This window comes from Nelusetta ayraudi, unplaced genomic scaffold (assembly GCF_046127955.1).
Source record: "Nelusetta ayraudi isolate G7.1 ecotype Tasmania unplaced genomic scaffold, CSIRO-AGI_Nayr_v1 ptg000084l, whole genome shotgun sequence".
NCBI lineage: Eukaryota > Metazoa > Chordata > Actinopteri > Tetraodontiformes > Monacanthidae > Nelusetta > Nelusetta ayraudi.
In genome coordinates this window covers 1,742,346-1,754,962 of record NW_027466134.1, presented here as the reverse complement: position 1 = coordinate 1,754,962, position 12,617 = coordinate 1,742,346, and the positions used below count along the sequence as shown (strand labels likewise).

Below are 12,617 nucleotides of genomic sequence, written 5' to 3'. Positions count from 1 at the left end.
CTTTACAACACACTGGGGTAAAAATGAGATCATAATTAGCATGAATATTGTGTACATGGAGTCCTGGCTATGCAAGAAGACTGAGGGAAGAACTAATCTGCAGACGACACAGGCAAATCCACCAAAATAGATTACCGCGCTACGCTGCGTGATGAGTGTGCGTACGTGTGTGTGCACGCACGAGATAGGGGAGGGAAACTAAGAGGGAGCCAAACAGATACAGAGTGAGCACAGAACAGAGATAGTAATGGGCCTCATTACTTTAAAATGGAACAAGCTTTCCACCAAATCCCTCCGCAAGCACAGTTCCGCAAGACTGCCCTCCTGGCACAAAAGACGGCCAAGGAAATGTAGGGCAGGATTCTCGACTTAAACCTGCGGCAGCGTGCAGCCGCGAGGAGGCAAGTCCCCCCGCTGCTCTTGAACTAATTACGGAGGAGAGCCTGGCACCTTCAGCTTCACACTGGACCAAGCCCTAATGACATCAACAGTCACAATCACAACGGAGCCTTTTGTATCCGTGACGCGAAACTTTTCTGGTTTCATAGTCTAACAAGGCCTCGCTGTGAAGTCAGGTTTAAAGTTTGTGTAACCAGTGAGTTAATAATGTGCAGAAAGCCCATCGAGCTTCAAACAGTATTCATTTCATGAGAGTGTAAAAACTTTTTTGCCATATTTGAGAGTTTTTTTCAAAGTTTAGGGTCCATTAGTTTTTTATTGCGATGTTTGGGTTTAGGGGTCATGGAAACACAGCTACTGTCCAGACCGACTGCACACCTGCCTGCTGTTGAGTGGGAGTCGTCTTCAGACTGCACGGCAACATTCATCACTTCATCACAAGTGGTCAACATGCACCTCTACCAAAGCTACGAGCCGGACAAAGCGAGTTACCTGAGCGGGCGTGATGTGCGTGTGGGTGACGTATCCGTGCACGTGCTGGATCTGCGACAGCTGCCTCTCGGCCACCTGGACCAGCTCGGCCCCCCGCAGGTCGCAGTGACGGCCCAGGGTTCCGTCCCTTCCCATGGAGCGCTGCCGTTCCCTCTCAATGGTGCTGACCCCGCCTCCTTCTCTTCTCCAGGTGCCGCCGTCCCTCCCCAGAGTCCCGCCTTCCCTCCCCAGAGTCCCGCTCTCCCTCCCCAGAGTCCCTCCGTCCCTCCCCAGGGTCCCGCCATCCCTCCCCAGGGTCCCTCCGTCCCTCCCCAGGGTCCCTCCGTCCCTCCCGAGGGTCCCGCTCTCCCTCCCCAGGGTCCCTCCGTCCCTCCCCAGGGTCTCTCCGTCCCTCAGCTCTCTGGCTACTCCCATTGGGTGATGATGGCAGGTGTGGTGGTGGAGTTTCGGGGCACCTGGCGATGCCCCTTCTTCTTCTTGATACCGATACTTCTACCATGGGAAAGAAGCGGGGGAAAGAAGAAGGGAAGAGGATGAGGAGAGTGATAGACAGAAGAGGCAGAGAGAAGGGGAGGAAAGAGAGAAAAAAGGAACTAGGTCAGTTAGTTGGAATTTTTAGTCAAGCTTTTAGTCAAGGCAGAAAAAAAAAGACAAAGGCTGTGCCCGAAATCACCCAATCATTCCCTTCTCCCTACATAGGGAACTCTATGTAGCCAAATTAATTTTGGATGCTACTCTTTTAGTGCTGTCAATAATGTCATTGCGGTCACAATCATTAAAACATCCCGTCGGAAGGCGGTAATCAATAAATTCAAAATTAAATATGTATAATAATTTACACATATATATGCATTCTCGTGACAAGTACGTATTACACTCAGCGTCTTCCCATATTAAAAAATGGCTTTTCTCAACATTTCTACCGTTGGGTCGGCGTGAGCACAATGCATGATGGGATATATTGCTGGGCTATACACTGCTTTTAGCCATGAGTTGCGGGATACATTGAGTGGACTATATAGTGAATATTGATGTTCGATCAGGATTTGGACATCACTAAAATAAAATGGCGTATCCCCTATACAGTGAACTATGTGTTGAGTAGGGCACAGTTTGGACACAGCCAATGAAAAGAAGCGTACACACAAGTGGCATTCAAGGAGAACAAAGCTTAGCAGAGAGTGTGCAGAAGGAATAGAAGTTTATATAACAGGTGTTGGCGTGAAAGCACACACACACACATACACACTGAACAGAAATTTCCCTAATTAGGACTTTCTCAGTCACTCCGTCCCTCGATCGGCACCGCGGATTCGGAAGAACGTGTCACCCGAAACCGGTTCCTCCACTCACTGGATCCTCTAGCCGGTCTCCCGTCTCCTTTTATAACGCAGCTATCCTCCACGTCTCTGTCTCTTTGCTAAAAATAACTTGATGCCTTTTTTCTGCCTTACTGGACTAAAGGGAGCAGTCAGTCGGGGGTGGAGGAGGGGACGAAGGGTCCGCGGGTCCTGGGCTCGTCCAGGATCCCTGACATTGTGGTTACACGCTGTGGAAGTTTATCCAGCTAAGCGGCAGTGCAACGAACCCCTCAGTTCACATCAGGGTCAGGCATCCAGCCAGGAACCGATAAAGGGAGTCGACTAAAAAAAAACCTCTCGTTAATTTGACCTGGATTTTCGAGCAGAAAAGGCAGATGATTCTAAGGAGGATTCGGAAGCAGTGAGAATCTTGTTGACTGTTATACAAACAAAATGAGTCCATCGAAAGGAAATGTGGTTTCTCTTTCTGCACCGGTCCACCCATTTGTAATCTGAGCAATGGGGGATATTGGGTAACTTTCCTCAATTCCCGCAAATTGACCACAATTGCTTTCGTAGGTGTGAATTTCATAGGTGTCAATCTTAATTTGGAAGACTACAAGGTTGTCCAACAGCTGTCAGTTTACATTTTTACGGGCAGTGCAGACTTTCGAGGTCACTTTGTTCTACTTTGTTTGATGTGGGATGCATCTCGTTTTTATTGTAGTAGAAAACATCTTTCAGATAGAGGTGGTTGCAATTAAATTCTTGTCATTAGCCGTAAAATCCTCAGCAGATAGGAAGACAAGGTCGTCTCTTAAAGGCCCAAAGTGTAACATTTAAAGGCATCTATTTGCATGACGCAGAATAAAAAATACATATGTATGTTTTATAAAGGGTGACGCCAAGGTGAAGTTGTTTTCATGCACTAATATTATGCATTTAAATTTACATAATGGAGGAGGCAGCCATATTGAATCTTCCTGGTTCAACAATGACCCAGAACTTTGTAGCTCTGCTCAGGGTTTTGTCCTTTTTAGCCTGAAATTACAGCTTGGATGAGAACGATGGAAAACAGAATATGGAGCTGTGTGGATTGAGTGACATCGCCGCAGCCCTCGCCAGCCTTACATGGCCCTGTTCTTGGCGCAGGGTGCTGGAGCGGAGTGCTGGACAGCCGCTCTGGAGTTGCTGAACAGGTAATGGAAAAGCAGCATGACGTGACTTGATTAAACGCTTCCAAAAGCGGCTGCGGTGGCAAAGGTCTTTACTTGAAGGATCTTTTTAGGATCCACCGGTGGAAACAAAGGTAAGTGGTGGGATGACCTTGCGCGGCTCAGTGTGCACGCTACTGATACTGCAGCCAAAACCGGGCTAGACAGCCATTTCATCACTTTTTTGTGCAAAAACAAACAGGCAAAATTGTTTTTATATTAAACAGTCGCACAAAAATATACAAATGAGATCCCAACGTTTGCTCAGGTCACACTTTCAGACGCACAGGTTGAAACTACACCACAAATGGGTTCATTTCATGTAATCTGTCTTGCAATGTCAAAGTGTCTTCATTATTTATAAGTTGTCGTTTAAAAAAACAAAAATAATACTCCTCTAATATTAATCAAAGAAAAGCGAGTGCCCCACTTTTGAATCTAGTAGCACAAAGGCTGCGCGTCGGGTCTCCACAAACTGGGAAGCTCTTCTTTGCAGAACACTTTGGCAAGCTTATATTGAGATACAATACGGTGACAGAATATATGACACACAAAGGAGCCACAACACCTGCTTTGGGTCAGGCACGCGTCGAGAAAAATGGAGGAAAGCCGAGGGCCCGGCGTTCCAACACGAGTGAGAAGTGTGGCGAGATCTGGGAACACAAAAAGCAATGCTGCAGTTCGCACAGCGGCACGGAAGCACAGCCTGCAGCCAGCGAGACAGATTCACAGAGGAGGCGACAGACAGTCCTGCTAATGTCACATTTGACCTTTGGCATTTAACTCGCTATCGCTCTGGATATTTAATAGTAAGACACAAGAGACTCCGTACACGCGTTTCTATAGGAAAAGACTGAGGCAGCAAGAAGAAGCTCCTTTCAGGATGGAAAGAAAAAAGAAAAATCACATTTAAATCACTTTTATATAAAATACTGGTGCTGACTGTAACCCTGGTGCTACCCTAACCCTAAAACCTAACCCTAAAAGGTTGGGACATACTCTGTGTGGTGTATGGAAGTGAGCCCAGGGTTAAGCAGGAGCACAGGGTTCACAGCTGGGTCACGATGAGGCAAGTGGCACTCGTGGTGTGAAGTTAAGGGCATGTTTCCAGGGAATGAAGGCAAGGCCATACAACGTAGTACGAACACGACTACAAGCACGCCGCCGTGATTTTTTTTTTCTTTATTTTTTTTTCTCTCTAATCTGAATCCCCTGCATCTCCGAATCAGTAACCAGACAGCCCACGGTCTTAATTAGACTTCTGCTCCCGAGACGGAAATTGAACGCCGTTGCTCCCTGGCCCAGAAACGTATTGGTATTTCCCCTCCCGTGAGACACTCGGCTCCGGGGACCCCCGATTTAAATATGTCAACTCCAGATGTGAGCACACCGTGCGTTTTAACATTCAGACTCACAGGCATCCGTGCAAGTCAACCCGATGGTGCTTCTCCTCTTCTTATTAGCAGATAGGGTTGTACGTTTCACCCCTAGAGTCTGTGTTCTGGGGGCGGGAGTGGGCGCTTCTCGCACAGCTGCCACAGCTAATTCTCCCGCGGCGTTTCCAACGGACGCGGCCGTGAGTGCCTGAACGCGTCGCTGTGGTAATAAACCGCTCTGAACCCGGCGCGTAAAAACCTTCAGCGATATTTTCATTCACCGCGGACTCGCTCGTTAGTCAGAAGTGCCTCCGGACGACGGGCACTAAGACCCTGAAGAGATTCTGGCACGGCGCTGCTGTCACAACACTTCTGCTGCTGCCCTCTGAACTCGCGCGCACACAAACACACACACACACACACACACACACACACACACACACACACACACACACACACACACACACACAGACCTGTGCATAAAGTCATAATCCTATATTTGGAGCTTGATTTCCACCTCGGAGTGACTTCATGCGTGAATTGTCCGGGCCCCCAAACATGTCTATTTCTATGCCTCTGTGTGTGTGTGAGTGTGTGTGTGTGTGTGTGTGTGTGTGTGTGTGTGTGTGTGTGTGTGTGTGTCCTCCAACTCGACGAGGAAGAGGCGGAAGCGTTCCAAATCAGGACTGTGCCTGCAGAACATTAACACAAACACACACACACTCACACTCACACACACACACACGGACACACACACAAACACACAGTGCCGCATGCGTGTCCCCCCCCCCGTCATGCTCCAGTGTGTCAGCCAGTCTTGCGTAGTACGAAAAAAAGAAGAAAAAAAAAAATGTGACCAGAAAGGGAGCAGATTCAGCATCCTTGTGCATGACCGTGCATATGTGTGTGTGTGTGTGTCTGTGTCTGTGTCTGTGTATGCGCGTGTGTGTGTGAGTGAAGCCAGACGTTAGTTATGCTTGGTGAGATATGAAAGAGCAGGGAGATCCTCTGCCGTAAGGGACTTCTCTCTCTCTCTTTCTCTCTCTCTCTCTCTCACACACACACAAACACACACGTGCCTGCATCTCTCTCTCTCTCTGTTTCTCCGGATCTTTTCTTCCTCCCGTCCCTCACGCAGCGCTCGGCCTGCTGCGCCTCTATTGGCACGAGGCACAAAAGTACTCGGTGGCCGAGGCTGGGTAGATAGTAAGAGCAGCAGCAGCAGCAGCAGCAGCAGCAGCAGCAGCAGCAGCAGATGAAAACCACATTCATTCAGGAGAGCTTTTTTTGTCCGTGCGCATAAATCGAAGCCGAGCATATTTCTTCTCCCCCCCCCGCCGCTGTTTTCCTTCTCCATCGCACCGTCCCCTTACGACGCGGTCGCTCGCAATCCTCTGCGGTGATGTAATGAAACTGAATAATGTCACGGCAAGGGTAGCGCGGGGACACTGGGCGAGGGCGTGTTTCCAAAGAGGCCAAATCAGACCATCCTGAGGTGTTTACGGGGCTGGGGGGGGGGGAGAGAGGAGATCGGAGCTTCTTGTTCTGTACTAGAGCTGAACTCTGGCAGCGTCAGCTAGCAAAATAATTTATTAAACTGCAGCTGGGGGTCTGAAGTGTTTTGGTGATCCACCTCATAGGAGGAAAACATCTCATGGGATGTGAACAAAACAATGTGCTTTAATGTCAACTGAAAATGAACAAAGGCATTCGAACAACATATGTCTTTGAAGCCCCACAGTATTTAGCTCTTGATTGAAATGACTCTTAAAAGCCTCAAAACAATGGATTAAATCCAGCTATTTTATGACTTAGTGACAATTTATATCATTTCTTCAAGTTCAGCGGGCCGGATTAAAAAGCTTATGGCCCCCGGGCCACAGTTTGCCAAAAATACTTTAATCGAACCCTCCTGGGTTAGTATATTTTTTTTTTAAATAAACTTGCCTAGCCTGACAAAGAGAATTCTTGTTTTTGATCACGTCCACAGCCAATCATCAGCCTCCATCTCACACTGCTTTGTTCACCAGACTGTTTTCCTATAGGCCGTGTTCTCTTTTTTTAACACATTTTACTTCCCGCCGGCACCTTCCAAACTTGAGAAAGTTGAACCTTGGGGCTTTGTCGCAGCGTTCCTCGCTGAAGTGTCCCCAGACCTGCGCTCAGACATTGGAGCAAACTCATCCATTTTAAATGCGTTGAAAAAGTCTGACCCAGTTTAGGTGTGTTTGATTTATCTTCTCAGCAACTTGAGCAGCCTCGGCGATGGACACATTGCTGGCGAGGTGAAAAATAAATGTAGCTCTGCCTCATGTATATAAAATGTACAGTCATGATGCTGCTGCTGCGCACTGGCGTGTGTGAGTGTGAGTGCCTGTGTGTGTGTGTGTGTGTGTGCATGTGTTGTGGTGGGGTGTCACTGGAAATCAGGTCCACTGAGATTTTAGCCTTTTCACCACAGCAAATCATCTCAAGTTCTTTTACAATACATGCGTGCAAGAAATGTCATCAACTGCAGTCATACAGAAGTGGAAAAAAGTTTTTGGACACTCACACATACAAATTGAAATGATCTTGTTGCTTATAAGAAAACTAAATTATTGTAGCCTCGTACTCTGGATGTGTTGCAAGGGTCGTCATCTTGCAGAAACATCCAGTTCTGAGTTGGATGGAACAGTGCACGTGCAGCATGAGGATATATGTTGACGATTGCACCTAAATAAACTGCACTTGGAGACTTAAGACTAATTCTTTGTGCAATAGAGTACATCACAAACACATGAGGTGTCCAAAAACTTTTTGTCCACCACTGTATTTTTTTTCTTTTTTTTTTGCAAAACACCAGTGATCACTGTCACGAGAGCAAGACACCAGACCAAACAATTCAACAGCTCCCCTTGTTTTCCTATCATGGATGTGATGTCACACGCCACACTTTTAGGTCTTGTCTATCTTGTCTATTCACCCATTTGCATCCCAATGAAGTCCACGTTGCTCTTTCCGGTTACAAAATTCCCGCCGTTCATTCTTATTATTCTGTTAAAGGTTGGTTTGAAATGTACAATAATAATCCACTGGATCCAACTTCTCAACCATGTTGAGGATCTAATTTTCAAATCAGCTTTTCTCCCTCCTCCCCATTCTCCCCACGCCCACTTTGAACTTCATCAGGTCGTTTTCATCACGTCTACGTGTCTGGGCACGTTGCGAGCTGCTGAATCGCTATCGATCCAATTTATCAGGCCATTTTCATTAAAGCAAAGTCTTCAGAGTATATAAAAAAAAAAAACAGACTCGGGGGTGACGGTGACGTCATCCGCGGCGGCGCGGCGCCCTACGAGCAGCCTGTTGACTGACGATCGCTGGCCGCCATCCCTCAAAAAAGCTCATCTACAGGCTGAGGAGTCTGGCGCCTTCTACTTCCTCCTTATCCTCAGGACACACTCGCTCATTAGGCTCTCCTGCTACACTCCAGTGTAGAGGACAAAACCAGCGCTCTTAATGTGTCTCTCTCACACACACACACACACACACACACACACACACACACACACACACACACACACACACACACACACACACACACACACACACACACACACACAAAGACAGACCCGTCTCTGTGTCTCCCTCCCTAACAGTTGTCTCTCAGGCTGACTCTATCTAACAGGCTGTCACAATGAAGTGATCTAATAGGACAGCGGGTGAAGCCCATACAGTCTATTACGGACTGGACTGCTGAACTGGACAACAGCGTTAAATAATGGAACTCCCACAGTGTCTCTTTAACAGGGATTTGCCACAGTAAACCCAAGCGTCTCGCTGAGCTTTTGATCCAAATCAGCGAAGGGAGACTCCGCCGAGCGCGACTGCCGACCTCGGCGCGGCACACTGTGCACGTGCAGTTCTCGAAACACTCGGCCTCGTCGTTCTCGGCCCATTCTCACTTTTCCCCTGCGCTGTTTAGTCCCCCGTCTCCCGGATTTTCTGTGTGCTTTGTAGTTATTCAAAGAGGCAGCGCCGCACCAACAGTTCCCCCACTTCAAAGGCACGGTTCCTTAAGCGCTTGAGTGGAAACTTGAATATTTCATGTGTTGATTTTCCACTCGGCCAGATATTTGTACAAGAAGATGATTTTAAATTGGAGCCTCGGCTCATTTGCCTAAAATGGGGCTGCTATAATTAGCAAGGCTTCATATTTAAAAGTGATGTGGCCATTAATTTAAAAGATGGTCTGTCGAAACCTGTCGGGCAGATAAAAGTTTTATTCCCGCAGTGGAATGATGGTGTATCCAGAGAATTCCAATCGTGGGTTTTCCGTGGATAACTATTGTTTTAATTACTGTCATATTTATATTTCATATATATCATAATACATTTATCATCACCTATTTTAGAGGGAGGGGGGACTTTGAATCCATCCTAGTGAATTATAAAGCTCATGTTTTAACTGCACAATAATTATGAACAGGTACAGAGACATTGTCCTGTAAGGAACAGAAGTGTCCAGTTGAGTAAAAACTCCAAATGTTGGAGGAAATTGTACATTTTTTTTTCATTCACAAGTGCAAATGTCTTGGATTTTAATTCATCTGAATATAAATCTGTATATCTGTATCTGTATCTGTATATAAATGTTCCCTTTTATAGCTTTTCGAGAAGTGTAAAAGGGGATCCTTTCTATGAAAATGTAGAGGTAACTTTTTTCCATTTAATTGTGAAAGTACCTGCTTTCCAAGCATTAAGGTTTCCTATTCTGAAGTATGGTGTGCAAAGTATAAATAGAAAAGTGAACAGCAAATCAACGGCTCAGCAGTTATTCATCCACAGGCTACAGCTCCATGTTAACGCCCTGCCCCATCATATGTTCCTCTTGGTGCTTCTTCTCTATTTGTTTTGTTTTTATGTAATGTGGCTCCCAGTTAACCAAGCTGGGTTATTATTAGTACTGATCAGCAGCCATTATGTGTATGTTATTATTATTTACTGGCACAATGTTAGGAGTGGGAGGTGGCCAATGGTTTTGGAGGCAGGGAGGGAAAAGGACATTCGCATGATGGCACAGCCAGCCTGGCAAATACAGCAACTACACCAAATATAGCAAGAAGAAAGCAGAGCAGCACACAAGCAGGGTCTCCACTTTAGAGCCAATTGTCCAGTACAAAACCAAATTTGTCCTTGCTGAAGTCTAACAAGGTGAATATCGCTAACATCTTGCGCATTAGACAGCAGTTATTTGTTGTCTATTTTCAAGTCTCTTTTTAAAACCCACATTTTTTCCTTGAACACAGTGTAAGATGTTTTTATGTGTGTTTTTGTAGTGTCCCGTTTCTCTGTTGTTTTTTTTTTAAATGTATTTTATGTTTTTACATTTCTGCACAGCAATTCAATCAATCAATCAATCAATCAATCAATCATTTTTTTGTCTGTAAAGTGCTAAATCACATCCATAGGTGTTTCAAAGAGCTTTTCACAATCAGCGAGAAAACCAACTGAGCCCTGCAGAGCAAGCAGGAAGCGACTGTGGCACTTTTCCCCCACACTTTAGATGAAGTGAGACTGGATTGGATCGGATCAGATCTTTGATGTTTGTTTAGTTTGATGTCATGTGCAGCAGCATGCCTATACAGATTACACTTTAAATTCATTCATTCATTCATCTTCCATAGCCCCTTATCCCCGAGCTCAGGGAGCTCCACTCCGCTCACTCGATAGTTCCCCTGTTTTGGAACCGTTCTCTATAAACCCTGGAGATGGCTGAGTGTGAAAATCCCAGTAGATCAGCAGTTTGTGGAATACTCAGACCAGCCCGTCTGTTCAAAAAGTCTCTTCAACCTCCTTCCTCCCCCGTCCTGATGCTCGGTTTGAACTTCGTCACCACAGCTACACAACTAAATGTATCGAGTTGCTGCCATTTCATTTGCTTATGTCGTTTTTGCCGTTTGCACGATCTCAAGTAGGCGTTGCCACTCTCGCATTGCACATGCACATCCAGCATGGGCGTGAATAAAGTTCTCGTAATCTTGAAATATTGACATCTCTTGGTTATACCATAAGTTTAATGAGTAAAATGTTGGTGAATGAAGCGTCAGGCAGCGCAGCGGTTGCAGCGAGGACGCAGGTGAGAAACTGCAGCGTCTTTAAGATGAAATCAGACAGGAACCAGCTTTCATCCATCCCCGTCTCCAGCTACTCGTAAAACTGTTACGTAAACACACACACACACGCACGAACACACACACAAACACGCGTGCAGGCAAGGGACCTCGTTCCTTCCCTCCCTCTTTCCCTCGCTCCCTCTGTCCTGCCGGCTACCAACTCTCACCTTAGTTTACCTCAACTCCAAGTCTGTCAACCAGCTTAGTCACCACCTCTGGCCTCTCCTCTCCTCCCTCAGCACATGTTGCTGTCCATTATTTTATGTTGCCCCTTGCGTGACCCCCCCCACCCCCCCACCCCCCATTCTCTCTCACTAGCTGCATTCCCATGACTCCTAGAATTGAGCAAAACCTAACTATCGCAATAAAAAAAACAGTCTTGGAAACACCTAAACTTGGAAAAACCTCTCAAATATGGCGAAAGGGTTTTGACGCTCTCATGAGGTGCTTTTTCAGAAGGATCCATATCGAGGCATATCGCAAAAGGGTCATGGAGACACTTTTTTCGCGACGTACGAGGTCACGTGGCCAGTCCACTTCAAGTAAAAATAGTGCATTATGTTTGGACGAAGGCGGAGACGGAATATTTTAAGTCAAGTAATCAAAGAGAAAAATATAACAACCAGTCTTGGCAGCAAACAACATCCAAACGCAGATTTATCGGAATGTGTTTTGGTCCTCCGTCCTCCTAAAAGTGGGGTCTCGCGGGACAAGATTTTACGAGAATTACGACTTATGCGCTTCACACCATTCAGTGGAAGCACCTGCAAATCGCAATTGTACTTTGTTGAAAATTTAGAAATATTGCTTTTATATTGTGAAAAGCTGTTATGGAAATGGAGCTACTCTCTCTCTCTCTCTCTCTCTCTCTCTCTCTCTCTCTGTCTCTCTCTCTCTCTCTGTCTCTCTCTCTCTCATGAACACAAACATAGAGTCCAAAGACCCCAGAGCCCCCCTCTCCAGGGAGCCTCTCCACCTACCTTGCATCCGAACATCAGCGATATGGTGTTGTTGGTGCATGCTACCTTGCAGTGGCACAACATGTGGCTAACGTCGGCTAGCCGGTCCCGCGCTGGGGGGGCATCCTAGTCTTCACGTGCACATTTCACACACTCCCTCACTCACACACACACACTCACACACACACACACACACGCACACACACACACACACACACACACGCAGGCACGCACTCACGCGCGCACCCCGCCGATCAACTGCGCTCCATCCGTCCCAGACCCCCCCTCCCCCCCTCCCTACAGTCCTCGGACCCCCCCACCACCACCTCCACCCCCTCCTCCTCCTCCTCCTCCTCCTCCTCCTCCTCCTCCTCCTCCTCCACTACTCCCAGCCGCCCGGGCCACCGTCCTCAGCTGTGGCGGGCCGCCGTCCTCTGCCCCTCACTCTTCGTCACTCCTCTCGTCTTCATCCTCCGTCGGCGTAATCCTCACGTCCGTCGGGGTTTCGCACCACGGTCACTGTCCGTGCGCGTGCACGTGCGTCGGCACATGTGGGGTGTTGTTGTTTTGTTTTTTTTTCAATCCGCCGCTGACGCCGCCGTGGTTGTTGTCAGCATGTATGGGTCAGTTTCTGTGTGTGTGTGTGTGTGTGTGTGTGTGTCAGCACGGATGTGGATGTGCTCTCTCGCTCTCTCTCTCTCTCTCTCTCTCTCTCTCC

At 47.2% G+C, this 12,617-nt stretch overlaps 2 protein-coding genes across 5 annotated transcripts in view; one reads left to right on the top strand and one right to left on the bottom strand.

Annotated features, from left to right (window-relative positions):
- LOC142900668 (glypican-5-like) overlaps positions 1–12,617 on the top strand; it is a 446,285-nt gene that overhangs the window by 250,601 nt on the left and 183,067 nt on the right. The gene's annotated exons all lie outside the window — the stretch shown is intronic.
- dlg1a (discs large MAGUK scaffold protein 1a) overlaps positions 1–12,617 on the bottom strand; it is a 96,977-nt gene that overhangs the window by 66,574 nt on the left and 17,786 nt on the right. The window contains exon 1 of one of the 4 annotated variants that reach the window (XM_076045187.1): positions 892–1,103. The exons of the other annotated variants lie outside the window; for them this stretch is intronic. Coding sequence (XP_075901302.1) covers positions 892–1,026 — 135 coding nt within the window. The 5' untranslated portion in view covers positions 1,027–1,103. Of the gene's footprint in view, positions 1–891; positions 1,104–12,617 lie in introns of those variants that run through there. 4 annotated transcript variants of the gene reach the window in all.